At 41.8% G+C, this 27,109-nt stretch overlaps 1 protein-coding gene across 7 annotated transcripts in view; it reads right to left on the bottom strand.

Annotated features, from left to right (window-relative positions):
• SDK1 (sidekick cell adhesion molecule 1) overlaps window positions 1–27,109 on the bottom strand; it is a 388,222-nt gene that overhangs the window by 146,174 nt on the left and 214,939 nt on the right. For all 7 annotated transcript variants that reach the window (XM_032125651.1, XM_032125653.1, XM_032125655.1 and 4 more), the window contains 2 exons: window positions 8,304–8,415; window positions 7,146–7,336 (listed from right to left, as the gene is read on the bottom strand). In XM_032125651.1, the coding sequence (XP_031981542.1) occupies window positions 7,146–7,336; window positions 8,304–8,415 (303 nt within the window). The remainder of the gene's footprint in view (window positions 1–7,145; window positions 7,337–8,303; window positions 8,416–27,109) is intronic.

Here is a 27,109-nt window from a genome sequence, read left to right as displayed (position 1 = left end):
ATTCCAAATAAAGCCAATCAATATTGGTCTTCAGCACACCATGCAGGGGAGGAGGGGAGGTTGCAAACAGCCTGGAATAGTTGTTTACCCAGCAAAACCAATAAAAACAAGCCACCTGATTTATTATATTCTAATAATATTCATGTATTAACATTATTGATCCTCACTGCTTAAATATAAAGCTATTAATAAACATGCATAATAAGCTGTGATTTATTGCATATGATCTCATGCGTTAATCTCAACAACAAATTGAAAAGCTGAACATTTAATTGAAATTCACTGATGGCACACACTTTGACATGTTTGATCAGCTAAGTTGCTGAGTCTTCTGCAATCCATCTAAGTCCATGTTTTCACTCCGAGTACACTCCTTCCTCTCATGCCATCCTCCAAAGCCTGCCTGATGTTTTCCTTGCAGTCCATTTCTCAGGATGTTAACTTTTTAATTTCCAAACTTTCAGCCTCCTGTCCTTATCTATGTGTCCAGTCTGTGGCCACACACGTCAGTGTCCACACGTCCATCTCTCAGAGTAAAATTTGAATCTTTCACTCGGTGGCAATTTGATGTGATTGTGGGGTGAGGACAAAGCAGCACTGGTCCAAGAGAGCATCCAGACATTCCCTTCTAAGTCTGGGCTTCTTCTGTGAATGTCTCTTCAGTCAGTGAGGTTCAAAGTTTATCTTCTGCTTAGGGAGCTCCTGACTGCACCTTTCCTTTTATAAAGGACTCTGCCCTTAATGGGCCAATCTCTAAACTTGGCAACCTTCAGCCACCAGGTCTCAAACTTTCTCCTGGATCAGCAACATACTCACACACCAGTGATAAATTTGCAGATTTATCTTCACTATGGGCCTTCAGTCTGGCTGCAAAGCACTTAGTGTGACCTCAAAGATGCTTGTGGTTCCATGACCTCTGTTTATGTGCTGCTGCTGCGGCACAGTTCCTGCAGTTACACGTGACATATTTACACAGTCGTCTTTCCCTCTGTCCCTCCCAAAATCCTAACCTGCAACCTGTGCTCCATCCTTTAAATCCCACACAGGCTATTATGTCACCCTGAAAGAAACTTCTGACATTAAGGGATGCTTAGGTGAGCAGGTATCAAGCAATGAATTACGTGACAAAGAACTTGAAGTCAGTGACAACTGTCACTTAGCAAACGGGATGTGATGTTATAAAAGGAAGACTCACATCAGCTTTTTCTGAAAGAAGCAGGGAGAAACAGAAGCAGACAAGACAGAAAAAGAGCAGGAGCAGCAGAAAGATGCAATCTAAAGGCTAGAGGCAGATCCCAGAGGACTTTTGGTGTCAAAAGATTTGATTTCCAGTCTTGAAGCCCAGACTCACCTTTTCCCCTAGACTAAAGCCTGCTGGAACTCTGTTCTCACAGCCACTCCAGCAGCTGGAAGCTCTGCCAAATACTACACCTGACACAGAGACAACAGCTGCCCACAGATGAGTTAGATCCCATTCTTGAAAGATAAGCACTGACACAGAAAACCTTCCAGAACCTACTCTGCAATTTATGGCCTGTACTGACTAGAGATTGAGACAAGCCTGGGTGGGATGAAAAGGCTAATTCATAAGGGATTTCTGGAAGATCCAGAATAGCACATGGACAACAGTGCTGTGGCAATCCTAACATATGTGGAAAATTAACCTCGGTGGTGCAAGGAATGAGGGAAACAGAACTCTTGGTGTAGGGACACCCCTAGGGTTTTGAGGCAAATAAAAGAGTGATTTCACACAGAACCACAGAATGGGTGGGGTTGGAAGTGACCCATGGAGGTCATCCAGACCAATCCCTCCCCTAAAGCTGGTTCATCCAGGGCAGGCTGCAGGTGGGTTTTAACATCTCCAGAGAATGACACTACACAACCTCTTTGGACAGCCTCTTCCAGTGCTCTGTCACCCTCCAAGTAAAGAAGTTTAAAATTTCCATGCAATTGTGCAGCTTTTGCACATCCATGTGCCATTCACCAGCAGGATGGATGCTCTAAAGGTCCTGTGGATTCAACAGAACTCAGGCTGTGGAGGAAACAGCTCCAGTTACAGGTGCTAGACAACTGAAACCTCAGCTCCTCACTTTTCAGAGGTGTCAGATATGTCATCTGCACACCAGGTTTTGTGCCCGAGGGCCTGAGTGCCCAGCATTAACTGCAAGGGAGAAATTCAGAGTATCTGAATGTAGGTTACACAGCACCTGATGAATGACTGTCAGAAAGAAGCCATAAAAATGCAGCACTATTTATAGGGGTCAGATGGCATTCTGAGGGGGCATTCTGGCTGGCAGTATATATGATGCCACTGCATATTTATAAGGCTTGGTTTGAATCACACAGCCTGAATTTAACATTTATTGTTGTAGGCAATAATCATGTGCTGAAATTTAATACATGTGGCAAAATTATAATGTCTTCCAAAGTCTATAACATGCCAGACACAAGTCCCCACACACAGCAATTTTCAGGCATGACAGTAATCTGTCAGTATCAGGTCAAACATTTCAATTTTTTGGCAATTATAGAATCACAATAGTTAGAAGAGGAAAGGACCCAATACTCCAAGCTCACCCTGCTGGCATTGTGGCATGTGGCAACGAGAGGGGCCACAGCTCACATTAGGCTGAAGGAAACAGATACTGCATTGTTCGGATATTGTATTGGTGTTCGACTGATCTTCACTAAAATGTCAAGTACAGGCAAGGGGGAAAAGAGTATTTGAATATAAATACATGCTTTTAATAGTTGTTGAGGCTTTGGGGGGTTTTTTGCACTCCAGATATCACCGGAAAGATGTGTCTCAGAAAAGCCCTTGGGAGCCCACACAATTTGATCCTGTTCTAACTTTCCTGTGCAGAGTTACATGGTCACTGATTTTAACATTCAAAAGATAGCAGTCAGCATCCATTACATACCCTTCAAGCTGCATTGGAGATGTGTGACCTAATCCTAGATACACACATGAAAGTCAGAAAGAACAGAGAAAGCCCTAGGGGCTCCTCCGAAGCTGAAATTCCTGCATCTCTCAGAAATTCAGGCCTGCATATTTAAGAGGAAAATCAAGCCTTCAACATGGAAGCGTTCCTCCAGCATTACCATAAACTAATTTATTTGGTGGATATCTTCTAAAGGAAGAGGAACTGGAAGCTTGACAGCCCCTTGTAGGTACAAAGTCTGCAGCTGCAGACAGGAGATCAGACTGACCATGCTGGGAGAGAAGCCCCATTGTGGATGCAGGTACAGCAGGCTCCTCTCGGAGCAGGAATTTTCTTTGCATGAGTATCAGGTTAAAACAGAGAGAGATGAAAAGATCTGTGTGGTTTCTTGCTACTACCCCTACTGCGAGCTACAGCCTGTGTGTTCTGAAATAACAGCCTGGGGAACACAGGTCCTGTCTGCAGGGCTGAAAGGAGGAAGAACTTCTCAGGAATGTCAGAGACAGAGCTGGGCTGCCCAAAAGTCTCACTACTTTCCTGTGGGATAGGTCCTGTTGCATTTGGGCCCAAGGCAGCAAGTCTATGCCAATCTCAGAATCTCTGAGGCTTTACAAATCAAAAGCTGTCAATATTTCTTTCCTTTGAGCCCAAACTGTGATTAGGCGAGTCCGAAGACATTTCGTATTATAGCTTCCCTGAAAACTTATTATTTTCTTACACAGTAGATGAACACAGTCATCAGGATCTTCTCTTAAGCGCCACACATGAAAAATTCTTTCCACCGCTTTCAAAGACAGCATCTGCAGTGTTTCAAAGTGTCTAAGCTGGAGCCACAAGAGCTGCTGTTTCCAGAGGTCTGAGCACGAGGCACCGAGATGCTCGTAGCTACAGAAGGAAATAACTTCTGCTCTGACAGTTCTATACACACTCAATGCAAATTCCTGAGCAGCCACAGTGCACAAGGAAGATCCTTCAGCATCTGGTCACTACTGGAGAACAGGGAGGGAGAAACAGCCCCACAGTCCATGTTAGAGCCCAGCCAGATGGGCCCTTCATGCCAACACTGGAATTTTCCCGATGTGTTACCGAATCCCATGGTCCCACAGAGCTGAATTCTCTTTTAATGTAGTTCTCTGAGCACAAAAATGATCCAAAAGAAGGGAAGCCCTCTACTCTAACTCTGTTTTATTCCTTTATATTCCTTTGGACAGACTAACAAGGCTTCAACCGTCAGTTCTGTACAACCCCTCATCATGCCAGGCCCTTCTGTTTTTCTCCTAATTTTGTTCAGGTTTTACTTTCTGACTACATTTAATTTAAAGAGCAGTTTGGATTTCAGTGGAAGAGTTTTTTCCCCCATTTTCTTAAGCTCCTAAAATTAATAATTTCCTGTAGAACAGTCACTTAAGAAATGACTATTGCCATTTGTCACTAACAAAACTTGCAGAAGTGGAGCAAAAGAATTTAAGATTATCTCAGCTTTCAAATTGGTTTGTTCATGGGAAGACTCTTTAAATTACTTAATCTTCAAACTGTTAGTGATAAAACAAATGTGCTCTTATCTAATCTGCAACAAATCTTTCCCAAACTGTTACTCTGCCAAGCGAGGAACATGATACCCTTTAAAAATTTATAACAACTGCAGCTAATAAAACCGAGGTTTGGAACCACCTCAGTTTATCTTTCCTGGAACAATATGAAGATGTCAGGAAGCTCTTTGCCACATTCAGAAGAAAATTGCAGCAGCACACAACTAGAGGATTTTCTTCTTGTTTATGCAGCACTACTCTAATATACTGGACATTCAGGTTTTTCAAATATTATTGTGATTTTAATTTACAGAGATGTACACTCAGAAACATCCAGAAAAACTTCTGAGATAATACTGTAGGTCACAAATAGTGAAACTTAGTACGAAGGCATCTGCTCAACAAATTACTACCTTCTAATAGAGCTCTAGTCACCATCAGAGCCACACTCAAATTGTGCTGCTTCTCTTCGCTGGGAAAGTCAAAGACTGATGTATTTGGAAAAAAAGCTTTGATTAACTCAGTGCTTGTGACATCTTTGATGCATCCTTTTATTGCTACCCCTACTCCACCTGTTGACAACAAAATATTTTTCTCTATTGATCCACAGAAGCTCTCACAGCCATGCTATTGAGGGCCTGCATTTGATTTCTCCCATTTTGAAAACAAACCTCTTCTTTTAAGACAATTTCCTTTTTCTGTTAGTCAAGACCCCTCATTAAATCCACACTGTGTTACTCTCCCAAGAAGTACAGCTCATTATCAGCTCCCAATCTACACATACACACTACAAATATTTTATGCATGCAAATGGACAAGCATTCCTGATTCTCTCTAAGTACTGCCCCCACGGACTAGGAGAGATACACTGCAGAAAGCCTTAGGTTTGAATCTTGCCTGCACTTTCTTCTAGAACCCGTCCCTTGACTAATTAAATGACAGCCAGATCCATCCAAGAATTCTAAAGCTGAATATAAGTTATGCATTAAATACTAATCCTTTGATTTGGCTCCCTGTTTAGAATTAGAGATCCATCTTGCAGCTCAAGAAACTCATAAATAAAGAAATCTATCAGGCTTTGCTGACACATTGAGTAAACACCTGCATCTGAAGTGTCGTGTTCCATCAGAAGGAAATAAAAGTAATTGGTAACCAATTTGTTTCTGCTTTCTTTCATCTGCTTGTTCTTATCTACAGACCTTTTCATAACTTCATTCCCTGACAGCCTCCTAAAACTGGATAAGAAATAAATAACACATTTTAAAATAAGAGAGTAGGTAAGCTACTAAAGCACTGCTAGTTTAATATGATTCCCCAGTGATTATTTTTCAGTTTTATGGTAACTGTATTTAAGAATCTTTCACATTAACCAAGAGGCTGCTTTAAGTTGCATTAGGCTGGATCTGACATCATAGCAACAAAGGCAAACCAGCTAAAATAAAATCTTATGAATAAGGAAGAGTTTCAACAAAACCTATAAATAAGTGAAATCCATCTCTGCTCCTTAAAGGGAACGTAATAACTCTAAGAAACAGAGGGCAAGGAAAAAGACTGGAACCAAATTTTGTCCAGCAGGTACTAAATATAACAGACACACAGTGCTACAGATGAATCTGGAATGGAGCTCTGCAGAGGGAAGAGCTGCTTTCTCACTTAACAGCAACTACTACAAATTGCTTTAGCAGAATACAGATCATACAGCAGTCTTTAAAACTGTATTTTCAGAAGGCTTAAAGATGTAGAGAATTGTGGGCTGCATTCCCTCTGCAAAGCTCCGGGAGCGTACGGGCCTGAACCCTGAGAAGCACCGGGACTGGTGGCATTGCCAGGGCTACGACCTCCCCCAGACACTCCTGCAGATAAAAGCTTGACTTTACACAATCAGCTCTGGCTAAAAACATCTCAGTGTCCCTAGTCTAAAACACCTCTTTTAGACTAAAAGTCCTAAACCACTCCACACTGTGTGCACTCTGCTAACAGGCAGAATTCCATCAGATCACAACATGCCAGGAACCATCATTTCCAAATTCCAACCTCCTCCCTACAAGCAGCACTTGGAGAGGTGGTGGTTGTGGAAACAGGCAAGGAAAGGGCAGCAATATCCCCTTTTAAAGTGTTAATTCCAAAGTTTCCTTGGGAATTGAAGGTCCAGCAAACAGAGCTGCTTTAATGGCCTTTCCTTCCCCGTCCTGTTGCCTCAGCAGTGCTCTGTGCCTGCAGAACGTCCCTGGCCTCTGACTGGCACTTGCAGCACACGAGGCACAGGAGTGCTCCTAAAAGCCTTCTTTCAAAAATACAGGCACTTGACATATGAAAACTAGATGTAAGCAAGCCAGGAGTTAATCAGGATTTAATGCACCTAAAAGCCAGGATAGGGAAGCTGTCCATTAAGGATTTTAGTACTGTATTTCTCAAAATTCCCATTAAATGTATAGTTTCAGAGGGGATTCACAATTACAGCAGTGTTTAAAAAAATCTATTTGATGAATTTATATTAGCGGGGAAGAACAGCTGAATTAATTTGGAAGATAACCCTCCTTCACCTCCTTTGTTCTGTTCTCTGAAGAAAGGTTCAAATGCAAGGTCAATGAAATATTAAGATATCAATTTTATTTCCTATTAGATCTCAGCCTAGAGCCTTTTTTACTAAAAAACACATTGCCTTGAGAATTACCCAATATAGAAAGGAAAGCTTTTGCTCTTGCTGGTTCCTCTGTGCTCTCTCTGAGTTTGGCTTCACAGAAGTACATCCCCACATCAGCAGAGGTTGGGTTGGTGATAGTGAGGCGTCTCCCAAAGCTGCTGATGCCACTGGTGATCTTGATTCCATTCCTCTTCCAGGTCACACTCAGCCTCTCAAGAGGTCTGCCAAAAAACACAAGAATAAAATCGTAAACCACATATATATTACAGCATAATCTGTGTGTGTATATATATATATATTTATACACATGAGGAATATCGTATTACAGATTATAAAACTTCTTTAAGTCTTCCTCTATCCCCAAAACACACTGGTAGAAAGTAAATGCATATATAACTTCTGCACATCAAGGACTACAGACTACTCAAGTGGCATTATGCAAGTACAGCTAATTGATACAGCAACAGAACTTAAGTGCTAATAATTTGATTTCTCCAAGCAAAAAGAGTAAATACTGCTATGGGAATCAGCTGCATGGGAAGTGCTTTCATTACAACTCAATTACCAAAACAATATTAATCATATCAAGAACATCTCTGCCCTCAGAGGGGAAAGTAAATCAGTCGGTCTTATCACCCGAGGACTTCAACTATTCACTTCCACTGAAATTCAAAGCTATTCAAGGCCAGATTAGATGGAAACATAGGAGGAATGCTGTGAATTCTATATTACAGTGCATTATGAACAGTTGAGCAATAATCACTGCAAATTGAGAGTGCCTGAAAGAAATGACTTCATAGAAGATCCTCACTATGTTTATTTACTAGGAAGCATCAACTGTTCAACAGTGTCACCTCTGTTGTTGATAGGCAACAGCTGAAATATTATTAACCCTCCCCATAATTTTTTCCTTAAGATAATGCCTGCTGCTTGAACAGCACTTCTTTTCCTTTTCATGTGAGGACAAGGCAGGAAAGCACTCCTGCCTGCATCCTCATTTGGCCAGAAAAATCAATAGGTTTAATTCAGTAATATTGGACAAACAAGATCATTCATAAGGTTGCTCTGAAGAGCAAGTATCCTGCTTCAATCTCCAAATTAATAATAAAAAAAATGAAAATAAAACCGTTTGTCCTTCTTTGGAATAGACAGAGAGTCACACTGAGAGCTGGGGAGGTGTTCCCATACCTGGCGTTGGCCACGCACTCCAGGGTGGCCTCGCTGCTCCCCGACACCACGCTGGTGTTGCGCGGGCGGACGACGATGGCAGGAGCCGCGGTGTCCGAGGGGCTGGTGGCACCTGCAGGGGCACAGACACACCTGGTGAGGCTCCTGTGACAGCCAGGACTGTGACAGTGAGGATGCCCCGTTCCAGGCACCGCTGCAAACGTCACCCTTCAGCCTCACCACGGGTTTGCATCTCCAGCGGGGCCATTCCTGTTGGTGCTCCCTGCATTGCTCCAAACCCCACAGCTCCCAAGAACTGGCCCCTGCCCTCCATCTGGGAATATTCTCAAAGACAGAGCAAATAAATTAAGCATCCTAAAGGTTTTCTATTGTTGAGCACTTTTATTTTTATCAAACACTTGCTGACTTATATTTTTAAGACCTTTTCATGTTTTGTTTAATCTTACCCCTTCCATACCATTTCAAAAGAGTCTGCCAATACTCATGTTAGTTCTTTAAAAAGAATTTTACACACTGGGGAACAAATATAAAATTAACAAAGCAGCATATCACAGCAACTTCAATCCCCTTTTCTTATCAGGAAAGTAAATAACCCAAATATGTTACTCTTTTGTGAGGCTTCATACTGTAAATAATTTAGCTTATGCAACAGTCAGCAGACACTTAAAAAATCGTAAAAAGGCAGCCTGTAAATTTTCTCTGTATGCATTTAGTAAGTGAATTAAAATACCCATGTATTCATAGGTACTTTGCTTCAAGCAACTCATTTGGGAAAGAAAAATTAGCAATTTTTTAGCTTGAATAACAGAGTAATAAAATTTTCAAAGATACAGAAACCAATAAATAAATTACAGGGAAAAGTAATGAAAATAAAATGAAACTGATGGAAAAGCAAGCCAGTTCATCAAATGTTTTCTGCACAAGAGGCTACTCCATGCCCATTAAGCAGAATGGGAAATTGAGAAATGCAAGGTATGAACCCTAAAATTTGAAGTAATTCCCTAAAGAACAGAAAATAAACAGATTCTTTGCTTAGATCATACTCAGCATGCCAAAACCACTTGACATTGGATTTCACTTTCTGGAAAGACAAAAGCTTTGGTGATGGGGCTCAGAAAGTTCACAAGGTTAGCAGACTTCTCTCTGACAAATCTTTTACCTTTTGATGTTTTTCTAATTGACAGCAGCTAGTGTAGTACAGGAGATGGAAGCGTGGAGCATCCTTTTAAAATTTTAAGAATACCACCCACACTTCTGAATAAATTCAAGTATTCAAGAATAGTACTTAAAGTGTAAGCACACATTTATTTGTTCCCCTAATTATGCTCTGTCAACCTGACACAGCATCTCTATGCAACACACACGAGATCTCAAAACACAAGCTGTTAGTGGATTTTACACCTCCTCGTCAACAGTCCTGGAAATACGATGCCATCAGGTAGCAAATCTATTTTCTAAGATTTCCATATAGGTATTCATGGCAGAAATTTTCCAGATAGTAATTAAAAAAACCAAACAAAACACCAGAAAACAAGAGCTGATCAGATTAGAAGCTTGTTACTGATGAGAAGAAATAACCTCAGCATCACTGTTCCCCACCACTTCTGCCCAAGGTGAAGGTTTACAACAGTGAATGCTGAAAGATCAACAAGCCAGTGACTAATTTGGCAGTAATCATTCCTTATCTCCATCTGGAAGAGAGGAAAACTACGTGTTTGACTTATCAGCTCCCCACCAAAACCAGACAAAGAGGAGAAGTCAGCTTTGTCTTCACCCCCATCACCCCACATGAGTGGCCCTGTGTGCACCCAGCAGATAAGAAAGGAAATAAATGTGCACATTCCCCCTCCTGCAGCCAGGAAAAGGGTGATTTCTTGCACTTTCTTACTGACTGTAACAAGAATCTAAACAAAGCATGTGTTTATTTTTTATTTGTACCATCCCTGAAACAAATCTGTTAAAAGTAGGCTGCTGCTAAAGGCTGTGAGTGAACTGATACTGATGTGAGACAGAGGGCTCATGAAAATGGTCAGAACTTGGATTCCCAGGAATCCACTTGCAAAGGTCAGCTATGGACATAACAAACATATACAGAAAGCAACCAAATTTCCAAGTATTACCTAAACACTATGGAGGGAGCACGAATATTCCTATTTCATATTCAAAACCAGTTTAATTTTCCCTTTGCAGCACTAAGAAATCCCTTCCCATAACTCACTCTGACCCCAATCCTGCCAAATCAAACTCCACAGGGACATTCCCAGGGCTCCCTTTGCAGAGGACAGTTTGCAGCTTTGGTTTATGGCTAATTGCAACACCAAAGGAGGATCTTAGTTTTTATTTAGAGTAAAAATCTCAACAGGGCTGTAACTTGGGACCTGTGCCTGCCTCATCCTTTCAAAACTTCACCCATTTATAAGAAATCCACAGGCTGGAGTGTCAGAGCAGCAACACTGGAGATAAGCAACATTGGGATTTTGTTTGGATGATGGGATGTGGCAGATCAGCTTTCCATCAGGCTGGGGAAGGCAGAGAGTTATTTCAAACAATCAGATAATGAACAGCTACCCAGACTTCCCAAGTTTCTCATCCTGCCTGTCAATAAAGCCACTCCATCCTTCTCCTGCCTCCTCATGCACCTCACAGATGTGATTTTACTTGACTGATGCTACACGAAAATCCAATGCAGAATGTCATTGTTAGTAAACAGACACTTTCTTTAAAAATGCCTTTGTCAAAAACAATTGAATTTTTCTCCTTTTCACTGTTCCTTTTTTTACTTCATCAGACTTTTTGTTGCCTGAGCTTTCTAGTATTCTGCTGTTTCTGGCTTTTCATCACCTCTTCTTTTCCTCCTCCCCCCCTCAGCTTCTCTGCTCCCATCTGTGGCCATTTCCCTCCCTTTTCCATCCCATGGACCTCTACACATTTCACACTATCTAAGAACTGCTCAACTTCCAACGTATCCTTTAATTGAATGATTGAACTTCAGCTTCTCTGAAGAAAATATTTATTAAGGACACTGAAATGGGGGAGCAATACAAATGCACACGGGAACAGAGCTACAGTAGGATGAATCCACTAATAGGGAACCACCATTCCCAGCTGTATTCTATCTTTTTGGAAAGAAAAGGCTTTCTTTCCTTTTCAACTGCTTTCTGAACCCTCCTCCCAGCTAAAAAAGCAAAGCAACATTAGGGAAAAACACTGACCCCAGAGCTGCAGCCAGGGGATGCCTCACTATTACACGTAGTAAATCTGGGTGGAACCTGTGGGAAGCTGCAGAGACAAGGCTGAGTGACACTGAAAAACACTTAAGGGATGTGCTCTTAATCTGATTTTATCCCTTAATAGATGACTGGACAGAAGGACTGCCACAGGCAGAGTCCTAATCCAACAGGGTCTGTTCTCCAAAAGAGAGCTCACGCTGCTTTATTTTCCTTTCTATCCATTTTAGCCACTGCACCCCCAGTGTTTCCAATCTCCCCTTTGCTTCTGAAATTTCTCATTTATCACTGTCTGAGCCATTACCAGGATCTACAAGGGCTCAGTACCTGCAGGGCTTTCAGGACTGACCCCAAACAGTCTTTGAGGCAGGACTGTGCGAACACCAAAGGCCTGGACTCAGGACAGGAGGGAGTTTTTCTTCCAGTCCTCCAGTGGTTGCCATCCCAGCTGCTCGTGAAGCAGTTGGTGAACTGCTGCCATTCACAGCCCAAGATATTAAGGTAAATTGGCATTGATATAATGTTTTCCATATTAAACTTTTGTTTGGTTATTTTTTTTTAAGAGCCAAAAAAAGAAAAAAAAATGAGGCAAGAGAAAATGGAAAGAGATGATCTGAGGTTTTTTCCATCCCTTTGAACATAAACTCCTCTCCAGACTGTGGAATTCAGGAATCTGGCAATCCCCCACAAAGCAGAGATAAACTGAGAGAAGAAGAAAGAATGAACAACTTTTGCATGGTCTATTTGTTTTTATCACCTGTGGCTGTGTATGGCCACACATCTCTGAGCCTGCTGAACTTCCCCCTCCCTCCTCCTGCCTGACCAGGAATGAAACCCACCCAAGGCCTCTGTAACACTGAATTTTTTTAAGTACCGATGAGCTGTAGAATTTTAATTTGTTATTTAAATACAATAATTATGTACACTGCCCTATCATCTCTGGAAAGACAGTGTTTTTATCTCTGTACATGTATTGACACATAAGGTACAGGGAACTTTAAATATTGTCATTTACAGTTTATAAAGATCACAGACTTTATCAAAGCCACTTCAGTGCTTAATTTTCCCAACAGAACTGAAATCTCACCCAGGCCGGGTGGCTGGAGATACAGTAGGTTCCTTCCCCTTCAGAAATGCATAAACATTAAGTTCTTCCCCAGATTTTACATTATGACATGCAAAGTTTATCTATGCCTGTATTTGCAGTGCAGAATATTAAGTGTGTTACTTCAACGGGTGCTCAAATTCATGTGCCAGAGTTATGAGGTAAGCCAGCCTCAACAGAAACTGAGAGAAAGTGTTTCTCTCCTGAAAAGAAGTAATAGTTTGAGTTCAGGCTTGAGCACAACGATAAGGTTTAGTTTTGAGGCTGGTTTATAGGTCCCAACCCTCTGAAGAAGCTTAATCCAAACAAGGTGACCACGAGCAGGAGGAAGGGGGAGGATTATCCAAATAATCCAGAGCCTGGAATGTGAGGTTGGCTGCTCCTCATCCCTACCCTCACTGTAAATTACTGCAATTACTGCTCAATGTCCAGCTTGCAGGGAAGAAGGGATCCCCCACAGGAATCAGTACCCAAAAATAAATTTACTTCTTCATATTATGAAATTTGTCTATGCAAGAAAAATGCTTCATGGAAGAGATCACCTTCTGCCCTCAAGCTAATAAAAAATTGAGTACTTAAACAGAACTTTGAAACCATTTATAAATTATCCTGGGAGAAAATTGGTAGAAAACTTTCACCATAAACTTCCCACAGACTTCCAGGCTTGCACTGGATGCAGAAATGCCTTGGTAATTACTATGCAGGATACACGCAAAGCTTCATTTTATCAAATTATGGACACCTCTATTAGAACAAAGCAGGATAGGAGATAAGAGGCCAACACAAATAGCAAAAATATTACATATAGCACAACATTATGGCATCAGGAATGTGCAATCTCTGCCTGTGACACAGAATATGAGAAAAGAGGAGAAATGACAATCACAGGGTATCTCAAGATTGCTCGAGGGAGAGAGAGGGGGGGAAAAAAAAGACGTTACAAATACAAACTGCCTAATGGAACACACTCCCCGTTCCCAGGTACAGCCTGCAGATGGTTTGAATTATGAACCCAGAGTGGATTAATGCCCCTTTCCCTCTCCAGTACAAGACACACAACAGGAATTGGATCCTGATCAATAATAGATTAATTTCTCTTCCCCTTCAGAGCAAAAGATGCACAACAGGAATTGGAGCTCGATCAACAGAAAAGCAAATGCTGACAACCACCTGCAGGTACCAGAGAGAAACATTATGCAAATAATGAAAAGAAAGTCTGTTCTCAATCATAAACCTCTGTCCCAACCCATGTCTATTGGTTCTCTGCTTATTAGAGTGATTATTAAGAGCTGATAAAATAAAAGCACATTAAGATAATCAAAGTTACTATTTCAGTTTCCCACTTTGATTCTAGCAAGGACTATTTATTTTCAAGGAAAGGGAAATATGATGCTGCTGTCACTGCACAGGTCTCTGCTCAGATTTCTAGACCTAAAGAAAAATAACAGAGACTTTCCTGCGATGCTTCTTGGTCACATTTGTTTAGTTGGATGAAGAACATAAAAACTCCAGATGGATTTTTTTTGAGTCAACATTACACATTTATAAAATAATTAGCAAACTAATGGTGAAGAGCTGGTGTATGAAGAATTATGACTTTTCAGTACCCAAGGATGTCTTAAGACTCCTCAAACATGTGAGTAGTAACATAATTTACTTTTGAGAAACTAGACTGTAGACTTACAAAAGTAAATAAGGAGCAACATAAAAACTTAATTTTGTGGATCAAATTTATAGGGAAGAAACAGCCTAGTTGTTTGATTTAATCACAGTAAGTGAAATCTTATATATCCAGCCCTCGTCTTGAACCAGACATCAGACATCACAACATATGAATAAAACACCAGATATGAAAAAGATTTACAAAACTCAAGCAAAACAAGTGAATGATCTAGGTTGGTTGTATTTATTTACACTCTTGTCACTGTGACTAAGCTCTGTCCACATCAGAACAAACATAGAACAGGATGCATTTCCACTGCAAGCAAAATTAAAAAAAAAAAAAAATAAAATAATAAAACTCAGAACAATATACAGCAAGTAGGTCACAAGTTAAAGATCCAGAGTATGAGGAGGGATATGGTAAAGGAGCAATTAGAAGAGATTGCATCAGCACCTGTTGAGGAAGCCTTGCAATAAATTCATTTTGCCTGAATTGCCCATAAAGGCTGAGAACCTTCCCCTCCTTCCTTTTCCATCCACCTCTCCTGGGCCGTGTGGTTGTCTGAATATGTCATAATGATACTTCTGGTGCATTTAACTTTGAAAAACTAAGTTACCCACAGAAATTAACCCATAAAAGTGTGTGATTTAGCCAGACCAGATCCTTTTTTGGTTGGAAAGCTTCCTAAAGCTTCTCTGTTCAATCTGTTACAAACACTCCTAATTTCCAGCTTAAACAGCCAATGTACTCCATTAGCTCTCCTGCCAGAGCTGTCCTTTAGCTTGAAGAGCTGCTCTCTCTCTGTGATGTTTACATCCTAAAGCATTTACAGAACACAATCCTATCCTTTCACAATCTTCATTTTACTAAGTTAAACAAGCAAAACTTTTCTTGCCTGGAAGGATTCACTGAAAAACACACAAACAAAAGATGAGGAGCAAAGGTAAAAAAAACAAGCCAGCATCACACTATAAATGTCTCCAAATGTTCAAACAAACAACAGCCACGTTTCAAACAGCTTTTTTTCCCCCCTTTGTAAGGACTTGCACACAGGCTGCAAGTGCTGTTAGTTGCAGCCCTAGGGAAAGATTAATGGAGAACTCAGCTCTAGCCACAAGACGATTTATACCCCTTTGTGTGTAGATACTCCAGTAAAGAGGAGATTTATATATTTTATTGGATAAAACTGAGTCTAAAATACAGGTTGAAAAGGTCTAAAACCTTATAGAGAGTTCCTAGGGTCTACTCCTGGGCACAATGGGAGGCTGGGGCCTAAATACAGTTGATTGAAAGATGGAAAAATGTATTTCTGTAACCAACAAAGTGTCCCAGGAGAGGCAGCAAGGCCAGGATGGTCCATGGTGACAAAGTCTCTCCATCCTGTCTTCCACCAGTTCTGCTCTGAAGACAGGGACAGGAGTGGGAAATGTGGATTTTCTTAGTTTTCCTTTCTTTCTATGGGCCATTAAGTGTAGGTGACCCAGCAACTGCTGTTCGGGGGGTGAATCCCTCTCTTTTCTACTTCCTGAGGTTTACAGACCCACTTTTTATTATAGGACTACATCAGAAATAGATTTCTAGCATTGTCCCATGTAGTTTTAAGGAAATTAAACCACTGCTTAGTTACACAGCTCCGTGTGAATCAGCAGCTAAATTCAAAAGCAGACCAAATTTCTGCTCAAATACTCTGAAATTCCCTTCTCACAACTCCTCATGCAAAAAGAGCAATTTGGAAGTTCAGTCTCTGTCACTGACCTGACCTTCCCCCATGCACAGTGAGGGGCTTCTTTCTGCCTGGAAACTTATCATCCAGCACATCATTAGAGCTTTTAACATGAAAAAATATATAGCCTCAAGCTATTCCAGCTAAAGAACACTCAGGTGGCTTTCCAATTCACCAGATAGCTTTAATACCGGCTATATAAGTGGATAGAGTGTGTAATCTTATTCAACAGCAGTTAAAAGGGGGAAAAATATCCATGGTCTGGCAGTGGAATCTATTAGCCTCAGAGTCATCTTCAAAGGGATGCAGGAGGCAAAAGGCAGAGCAGCTGCACTGCAGCCAGGACCCACAGCCTTTGGCTTCCCATGGAATCACGGAATTCCAGAATGGTTTGGGTGAGGAGAGACCTTAAAGCCCATCTCATTCCACCCTGTGCCATGGGCAGGGACACCTTCCACTATCCCAGGGTGCTCCAAGCCCTGTCCAACCTGGCCCTGGACACTTCCAGGGATGGGGCAAGCTTCTGTGGGCAGCCTGTGCCAGGGCCTCCTCACCCCCACAGGGAAGGATTTCTCCCCAATATCCCATCTAACCCTGACCTCTGGCAGTTTAGAGCCATTCCCCCTTGTCCTGTTGCTCCAGGTCCTTGTCCAAAGCCCCTTTTCAGCTCTCTTGGAGCCCCTTTAGGCACTGGAAGATGCTCCAATGTCTCTCCAGCATCTTCTCCTCTCCAGGCTGAACAACCTCAGATCTCTCCCAAAACATGCCAGTGTTTAAGAAGACTTAAAAATAACTCATTAGCGGGAATTACTTTTAAGAGGCTGTATATTTTTACGATGTACTTTAGTGCACGGCACGAGAAGCATCCTTTTACCCATAAACAGACACTCATTTGGCAGGAGCAAACAGGTTTGATAGGCCTGGCAGTGGTTGCAGGGGTTTCTGCAGCACAAGGTAAGACTCACTTTCTCCTGAGGACAAAACCCAAACTTTTAAGGTCTTACAGCTTTGGTGCTTCACATACCTGGATATTTACCATTTGCTTTCTTAATAATGAGAAATCTAGGTTAATAAACCACACATCAATGGCCGGATGGTAAATAAACCAAAACTGTCACTTAATAATCATGTCCAGAAATGCAAGTTCAGTGTGAGATGAGCTGAGAGAAGAAATGAAGGAGGAAAGCAGAGTTGGAGACATGGCTGTGTCACAGGGATCAAGAGCTGCTGCCATTTCAGGGGCTGCCATTCTCACCAGCAGATCCTGGTTTAATGTCAAGGAGCAGGAAAGAGAGAAAAATGAGAGGTAATAAAATGCTGCCTTCTATTTACAAATATATCTTTGCATATGGCTTCATGCAAGTTGTTTTTTTCATAAATCCATTTCTTAACTCCTTACTTTGGCACAAATAAAATCACACAATTGACAATCTAGCTGCTTTTTCTTCTACTTGTAAGAAGCTGAAGCTCTTCCTCTTACTTAGAAATGAAAGGGTGGTAACAAAAAAAAAAATCTTATCCTTCACTGGACTTAAATAAAGAAAAGCATTTGCAGTGACTTTGGGGGAAATTCTTTAAGAAATGCCTTCAACAATTTATTTTATGACAACAATAATGGAAGCACTATTTTCAGAGGGAAGACTGAAGATTAAATATGCTCTGTAGAGCATAAAGCAGATATGTACAATTGATAACATGTGACTTCCCAAGATCTATTTCTTTGCAGCAGTTTTTGAAATGAACCTGATACTGTGGTGCATCACATGGGAAGCAGAGACTTGTATACACAGACTGATCACAGAATCCCAGAATGGTTTGGGTTGGAAGGGACCTTAAAACTCATCCAGTTCCGGGCCACCTTCCACTATCCCAGGTTGCTCCAAACCCCGTCCAGCCTGGCCTTGGACACTTCCAGGGATCCAGGGGCAGCCACAGCTTCTCTGGGCACCCTGTGCCAGGGCCTGCCCACCCTCAAAGGGAGGAATTTCTTCCTAACTTCCTATATAATCTAAATCTCTCCTTTGTTAGTTTAAAAAAGGGTGATAGTTTAAAAGAGTCAGAAAAGACATCTGTCAAACACAGATCGATAAAGCTAAAATTAACACTGAATTTCAGTTAGGCTCCAAGTTTAAAAAGAGTTGGAGTCTCCTAGCATCAACTCAGACTTGGCTATTAGATACCTGGTAAACACATGGAAATTATAAATACTAAATATAAATACTATTGGATTTTTGAGGTTTCCCTAGGCCTGGGTATCTCCCATACCTGCTGTTCAAAAACCTGGGATCTTCCTAAAGGTGTAAAGACTTTAAACCTGCCCTTTCAGAGAAGAAGAAAAAGACAAACCTGGAAGTAGTTCCATGGTTTATCTGCCCTTCACAACAAAAGGAGGGGTTTTTTCTCACAGCTATTTGGGGAATGTGTCCAGGCCACCAGCTGGGCCCCATTCCCATGTCCATGAGGGACACTCAGCCAAAGCCATGCCAAGTCCATTGTTGCAGGTGGAGGATAAGCCAAGTGTTGGTCAAAGCTTTCTCCAGAAAAACCACTCTAAGAATTGAGATTAAAACTTGCCACACATAAACATCATTTGAACTTTAAAAGAAATAAAACACCCTACCAAACTGAACCTATTTAACCTAATTTAGCCTATCCTCAGATCCCAGATACCACAGGCTGGGAACAGTTCATGATGGCTTAAAGGAGAGCCCTTCTACAGAGAGAGTGACACTGAAATAAAAAGGCATTCTTGGTTTTCCTTGCTGAACTCAACTCTTCAAACCAAGATGAGCAGCATTTTAAGCTCAAGGTCAACTCTTGCTGCATTCTATTTTTATATATTTGCACACACACACATCTGACAAACATGTTTTGGGATCCAGATTGCTACCTTGCTCCCAAAGGTCTGCTATTTCCAAGTCTTTACATAAAGAGAACAGATCAGAAAAACAAGAAGATACCCCACAGCCTTCTTGCAGCAGCTAACTCAACCAAACATATGGAATGACTTGTCAGAATAATATTTTGAGAAATAGGTTATCGGGGGCCTCAGGTCCACTCCATATGGTCTAAAGTTCTCCATCCCCCTGACCATATCATGCTACTTCTCCACTGTCTTCTACAAAGGGAGACAATCCTTAATAGAAGTGGAGTTGTTCAGGTCATGGACATTCAGAACCAAATAAAATTTCATTTATAATATTTAGGGTAGTGTAAAAAAAAAAAAATACCAAGACAAAACCATGTACAGAGCAGAGCTCAGAATCCAAAGATCTATTTTTCTAACAAAAGAAAGAATTTTGTTTCCCCTTTCTAGCACAGGTTTTTTTTCTAAATAAAGTGCAGCTTCCTCTTTGCAGTCTTTGTGATTATCAATCTCTGGTTATTTTATAATATAAGGTTGCTTCAGACCTCAGCAGGGAGAAAAATACACATTGCTGCATTTCCTGCGTCTCAAGAACAAAACAACTGTGAAAGTAAAAAATGTTCCAAAAGAGCAAACAATAACCCAGCTAAAGAAAGTCTACAAACTTATCCATTCAAAAATAATTCCACAGATGGATAAGCATTTAATTTTCTGAAGTGAGAATAAACCAACCTCTCTCTTTTCTGGGATGTGGATGGGGTTTTGTAGCTGCCTATTTATACCCAGTACGTAAATGCTGCTCAGAGAATGCTGCAAGTCCTGTAAAAAGAAATCTAAAGGAAAGTTATTACTCCAGGCTCTTTGTTGGTATTTCTGCAGTCTGGGTAGTGCCAGTATTGTTAAAAACAAACTGTTAGCTGTACCTTGCTTGGCCTGTACAAATGCTCTTTGCAAGAATGTACTTAGAACCTCCTATCTGCTGTGCCCTGCCAAGAGAAGAGTTGAAGAGTGTGATGTCTTCTCAATCTTGCATTGACTTCCTGCCCTCTCAGAAGAGGGCTGGCCACAGTTTTTGGCTGTGTGGATGGTAAACAGCCTCCCCTGAATATGCCAGGGACTCTCTGCTGTGATAAAAACCATAAGCTTATTTCCACAGGGTGCTCCTTGACTCCCAGCTCATTCAAAGCTTCACATTTCATGCTGCTCCTTACTTAAAATTTTCATCATTATGACACTCAGATGTCACAACCGAATTACAATTAATAAGGAAAATTAGGGGGAATAAATGAAAGATAAAGTGGTACATTAGAAAATGCACCATTGTCTGAGACATGAATTTCTATATTGTTGAGATACAAGTAACATCTATTTCATTTTGTTTTTAAAAGAAATCAATTCACCCCTAGGTTTAGAAACATTCTGTCACTTCCCAAAACGTCCTTGGGTTGTCAGCTCGGAATAAATTGGCAACATGTCATTAGGCAGAACACAACAACATTGTTTTGACTTAATTAACCCATTTTATTCAGACTTGCCCCCAAAATAACCCTTAACAACATGATTCTGTTCTCCAGATGGAGATGGGCTGTGTCCGAGCAGCTAAACTAGAAACCAAACATTGCAGGGTCCACTTGAAACCCAAAACCTGTCGCTCGCTTTCTCTCCTACACACACACAATCTCCTGAAAGTACTTACACAGAACGAGGAAGGATGAATCATTTATACACACACATAAATGCATCTAGAGAAGATTAAAATTACTCCAAGCAGGTAAAACAAAGCTAAAAGGAAGGCAGGCTGGAAGAGCTGGCTGCAGCCAGCACCTGGATCCTGGAGGGGATGCACAAATACCTACAGCACCAACCTGGTTTTGCCACCCTCTGCTTGGTGACCTCTCTCCAGGTATTTGGCTGTAGGATTAGTCCTGAAAACTCAGTGCATCCACACTTGCCTTCAGTGGGAGGAAATAATGAATGAATAAAGCATGTGCAGTGTCAAAAGCTGATGCTGGCCTCTCTGCAGGCTGCTGCCAGCACCCTACAGAGTGTCACGAACTGCTCCTTCTCCCTCCTCTCCTTCCTTTCCTGTTATTATAGATAAGAGATTAATGTGTGCTAGACCATTTGGCTATGCAGGAGCAAAAGAATGTTGAGGCATAGACGTAATTTAAGACAATAAAATGTGTTACCTACTGAACCACAAAATCTCTGAAAGGACTCAGGAATAGAAGCAGCTTTTTGAAATAAACCATAATCTGTGTCCTGTTCCCAAAGTCTGCAGCTTCAAACAAAAAAACCCTGAAAAACACAAAGCCTGGTGATATATAAAAATAAAAGTACAGATGAAGCATTTTTGACATTTCTCTATCACTCTTAAAAATAGTAATAATCTTGAGCTATTGAAGTTGCTGATAGAAAATAAAAATCGATGTGTTTTCACTTAGCGCTTCTGAAAAAGAAAAGGATCACTTGGTATTTCAGCAAAATGCTTTAATGCCACTCTGTAACAGAGCCCACTACAGGGTGCAAATAAAGCTCTTCACACTCAAGCATCTACTGGCACCCCAGAATTAGGGGCTGGGAAGGGAACTGGGACAAGGGCACAGTTCCCAACGTGAAGAGGGCAGAGCAGCTCATAGTCCCAGGGTACAGAACCTGCCCTTTCTCCCATGTCCCACACAGAGGGCAGAGCCTTCAGACTTATCTCCTGAGCATTCCATGCATTGAATAAAGCCATTTATTTCCCAAAACATGGAAACTGCACTGGGTTTCTGCTTTCCACGCTTCCCACTCAGCCCTGATCCAGCAAGCAGTGATGCACATATCTCAGGTGGGGTTTTGTTGTTGATTTGGGGGGCAGTTTGGTTTGCTTTTTAAATTTTATTTTAAATAACATGCATGGAAAAGATGACAAGCTTCAACTCCAACGTGTACCCAATGCTCTGGAAATGTGGGCTTTTACGTGTTTCTCTGCATTTCCCAAATTCTGTCTTGCCACAAATTTTAGGTGTGCAACCATGGGCAGGACAAAAATGACCAAATTTCTGAGACACATTGAGAAACTTCTGCCAATCGTTGTTATCTACTCACTTTGAAAGTGGTAAATGGTTGAACCTTCCCTCAATACAGGCAGGGTGGACATAAAATTTGGTATTTTATAGTGAATCACAAGTACCACTCATAATAATTGATGGCAATAGCCAATGTAAAGGACAAGAAAAAATAGCACATTGCAAACAAATCTGTTTTTTTAATATAGGAGAACAACAGTCACAAAAAATGCTTTTTAACAAATGTTTTTAACTGCTGACAATTTCTCTGTTGTTTCTGGTTCCTCTCTATGCATACAAATACATAAAATGTAAAACCCAGCAAAGAGGCAAAGTGGAAAATTTAAAAAAGCTGATTTATTTCTGCACAAATCCTTTACTCCTAGCATTGAAAAGTACAATTTATTACCACTGGAAAGCAGAAGGAGTAGAAAGTGCTCTTGAAAAATAATAACTGCTTCCCCCAGCACACCAGAGACCTCTACAGAAGATGGAGGAACCATTATCTCCATTTTATGTGTGGTGAAAATGAGGCGAGGACAAACATTACTGAAATTAGGCTGCGCCAGGTGCCTCTGACCTGTTTATTACAACCTTTAACACTTTTGGTTACACTCAAATACAAGATGGAAAGATGATTTCTTTCTTTTTTTCCAGTCTACAACTGGAAGAATATACAAATCCTTGGGAATCTCACAGGCTCTGAAGCTGTCCCCCTTCTCACAGTCCCTTTGCAGGACAGTTCTCAGCTGGAAAATTCATTAATGGGATGTGGCAATCTAAATTAAATTCTGCTTCTGGACGGTTATTCACAGCATTTCTGGTCAACAGCAGACTGGAGAGAGGGGAAAGCAGAGTGTTCTCCCAGGTTTTACCACAGGCAGTGGCAGTGTGAGAGCAAACCAGGCAATTTGCATTTCTGAGTTATTGTCTCAGGCTGCCCACAGACTCTGACACGTGTCACCACACCAATTTAACTGAGCTTTAGCTGTTACAAAGTGTTAGAAATGGATGTCTAAAGCCCAGATCAAAACATATGCTAAGGCCATTCAGACACAGCAGGTTCCACCCCTGTGTTAAAAACCTGCTCTCCTGCTCCTCCATCTCCACAGTCACGTTCTGCCAGATCTTTTGTCCTTTCTCTAAGAGATCAAATGCACATATCCAACAAATTTCAAAATTAAAAAAGCCAAGATGAAAACCAGTCTGAAGCACTGCAGAGCACGAGTTCAGTGGGTGTGAAGTGTCAGTGAGGAAACACTAACTTCTTGGGGAACCAGCCAGGAAATAAGCCTGGGCAGGGGGATGCTCCTCAACCCCCTGAGCTGAGTCCTTCCAAAATTCAAACCAACAGCATCTCTTTGCCTTCCCAATTCTCCTATGGATGCAGACAGTGTCATATACTCTAAATCAACTCCTGGTTGCTCTTTAAGCTGAAGGAGGGTACATTTAGATTATAAATTTAAAAAAAATCCTTCCCTGTGAGGGTGGGGAGGCCCTGGCACAGGTTGCCCAGAGAAGCTGTGGCTGCTCCTGGATCCCTGGAAGTATCCAAGGCCAGGCTGGACGGGGCTTGGAACAACCTGGAATGGTGGAAGATGTCCCTGCCCATGGCACAGGGTGGGACTGGATGGGGTTTAAGGTCCCAACCCAAACAGTTCTGTGAGAAAGTGCTTTGAGGAATCTCACCCCAAGCCCTTCACCCACTGCAGAGGAGCTGCACCTTAACCCCAGACCTTGTTCCCTGCTGAGGGGTGTTGGGGGTGTGCTCACACCCAGCCTTGCACCCATCAGGTGGCCCTGCCCTGTCACTGTGGATCTGTCAGTCCATGGCTGGCACACTCCTCCTTCAGCCAGCCTGGGGCTATGGCCCTTGTTGGGGGGACCTAAATTGTTAATTTTAAACTGATTTTCCAGTCTCTATCCATCATTGTGATTGATGCCAGACTACAGGGCAAAGGAGTTCAAGGAGAGGCTGGGTAAAGCTGCTGTTGCTTTACTCATCTTCTGAGTGGATGAGCACACGGGTGACAACAGGCCAGGGCTGTCCCCATCTCTGGGGGGCTCCATGTCCTGGTGATGCTGGATGCTCTGAAGATTATTTAGACCAGGGAAGTCCCCAGGGCAGGAATTCAATTTTTGTATTTGCACATAAAAATGGTTTCTGAAGGCATAACTTGGGGTGAGTTTGTTTTGCCCTGATCACTTGATTGCCACAACCAAAAGTTGGAACTGGGACAAGAGTACTCGGAGAGCTTGAGTGACAGATGTCATCCTATTTATGTGAGGATGTTAAGGGATATTTGAGAAGGGATATGGCTTTCTCTTTAGGAAGAATGAAAAACAAATTGAATTTTCTCCTCTTAACCTTTATGAATCACAGTTTCCCATTTGTCTGTGGTGACAGATTCCTGTATTTTTCCCAGAGGGAAACACAATTTTCCTTGAATAAGGGGAAGCAAAAGAGAATGTGAATCAAAATATTCTGATTATTTCAGTTCTTTCAAGGGCCACTTTCTAAGGAAGGAACTTGATGAATTCATCTTTACAGCTGCCCTTCCCAAGTGCTCTTGTACCTCCAGCTGTACCTGCAAGGTGGGATGAATTCTTCAGGCCACCAGGAGGAAAAGAGGAACATAAATACATTATTATTTAGTACATTGCTCTTTGACATTACTTTGAAGACTTGATTCAGCAAGTCAAAAAAAGCTTTTCCTTCTAATGGGGGAATATTGGGCAGCTCAAGGGGGAGGTTTTTTCAAGAGACCAAGGGCATTGAAAATTAGAGTGTGAGAAATGCCCCAGATACTGGGGATGCCCAGAATGAGCTGCTAAGTTTTGTAAAAACTTGTCCCCTTCATGAATACCCCTGGGTCTGGGGGGAAAAACCTTTTAAAAAGACACATTATTAACTTACTAACTTTTATAATGAAGGTTGCAATCCTCAGCCCTTCCCGTTACATTACAGGAAAGGCATCCAAAGATGAAAGAGAACATTCAACAAAGCACAAATATCTGTTACCATTATTTGATGATCAGCTTCAGGTTGAACCTGTCTGCCTTGAGACTGGAGATTAATAGTGATAGCTTCTTTTAATGACTGTAGAAATGCCACAGTGCCTGCCAATAACAACTTGAGCAATGAACAGGTTGCTATAGAATGTATTGTTTATGCACCACTGACTGCAATCTCTATACAGAAAATTTAATAGACCCTTTTTTCCCTTTCAGCAAGCTTATGTGGTTGGGGATTTAGAACTGCATTATTCCTTATGACCTGACTTATTTATCGTGTCAATCACAGTAATGATGTGTCAAAATTATCACAATTCTGAAGCTTTCCCTTTATCATCATTTTGAGAGTGTTCTTTCTCAGCATTATAAGTACATATGACAGAAGAGACATCAGAGGCATAGATTTCATGCATGGCTCTAACAAAATCACAGGGTTAAACAGCTACTTCAAGAGCCAAAGCACCATGGAATAACTTCTTCCATTTTTCTAATTCAGTTCTTGTAATAGCAGCCAGACACGGCTGCAGCTGCAATTAAGGAGAAAAGATGGGGAATAAAACAGCACAGAGTCAATTGCCAAAGGTCAAATTAAGATGCTGGGATTTGCAGGTCCTGACCCACATAACACCATGTAGTTGGCCTTCTGATACCACCAGTCAGATTTAAAATTACAACTTCAGCAATTACTGTGAGTGAAGAACCAGACACGCAGGTTACATATTGGTGAGAATGCCCTTCCCTGCCTGAGGAGAAAGCTTCCTCAAGGACTGCTGTTAGGGAAGGGAGGATAATGCAGATGGAGGGATTCAGCCCTTGCTGGAGCAGAAGCTTCAGACAAGAGTGTGAGCAAGGTCAGGGCCAGGCTGATGAAGGTGACTGTCTCAGTGGCACAGGTGCTGCATCCCTCAGAGCAGCTTTCTCCACAAAACCCTGGCCTGCATCCACACCAGGCTATTGACTCGGAGAAATTAAAGGATGAGAAATAGTTAACAACAGGAGCTCTGTCAGAGGTACAACATATATTCCTTTGGTTCAATTTTCTAAAGCCTGAGGTCTGAAAGAGATAGAAGCCTCTCTGAAAGGGTCTGGACAGCATTCTAAATTTCATGTACCATAAGTTTCTCTCAGTCACACAAGATTAATTCACCATTTATTCTGGAGACTAGCAAGAACTCGGGGAGCAGGTAGTGTGTGCTGCCCTGAAGGAGCGAGACAGCAAAGCCCTGCTCCCTCTGGGGCTTGTAACTGGGGCCAAAACCATTTTTAAATGTAGTTACAGTCAAAAAGAGTTTTAACAAGTTTGAATGCACACCTAACATTGTTACATCCATTGTTACATCCTGAAATACGGATTCTCTAACCAGTGACCTGTGTTGCAGCATAATTTTTGCTACAACAGCTGTCTGGAATGATCCTAAAAGCCAAGCTAACACTAGACATGTTGAAAAACACCTGTCAAGTCCAGTTCCGGCAGCATCACCATGATGCCTGCTTGAAGTGCCCAGGCTATGGATCAGCAAAAACACGCAGCTTAATAAAGCCTAATAAAACAGAAACAGCTTGTTCTGGGCAAACTCTGATGGAGGTGCAGGATGTTTGCTGCTGGATTACCAGGGTGAGCATGTCTCAGGGGACCCCAGAATCAATAAAAGAGACACGATGTGGCCCTTCAGTGGGCAGAGTTGAGACAGACAGGTCCACAAAATGAACTGACAACAGCCAGCAAGAACTGCTTAGTTAGGAGAAGTAAAGTTGTAGAGAAGAAAAGCGTAGGAGCTGGAAAGAGATTTAAGTTAAGCATAAATTTAATGCTGTTTCAAAATCAATTAAATGTAAGAAGCCCTAATGTCTAACCTAACCCTGCTCTCTGTCAGTGTGAAGCCATTCCCCTTGCCCTGTCACTCCAGGCCCTTGTCCCAAGTCCCTCTCCAGCTCTCCTGGAGCCCCTTTGGGCACTGGAGGGGGCTCTAAGGTCTCCATGGAGCCTTCTCCTCTCCAGGCTGAGCACTCCCAGCTCTCTCATCCTGTCCCCAGAGCAGAGGGGCTCCAGCCCTCGGAGTATCTCCTTATCCTCCTCATTTAGTGCTACAGCTGTTTACAGCTGGATGGAGCACCACAAAACCAGCAGCAATGAGGGTGTCACATCCTCCTCTCTAA

Source organism: Corvus moneduloides, chromosome 16 (assembly GCF_009650955.1).
Source record: "Corvus moneduloides isolate bCorMon1 chromosome 16, bCorMon1.pri, whole genome shotgun sequence".
Taxonomy (NCBI): domain Eukaryota; kingdom Metazoa; phylum Chordata; class Aves; order Passeriformes; family Corvidae; genus Corvus; species Corvus moneduloides.
The sequence above is the reverse complement of the archived record's forward strand: the minus strand, read 5'-3'. Positions and strand labels throughout refer to the sequence as shown.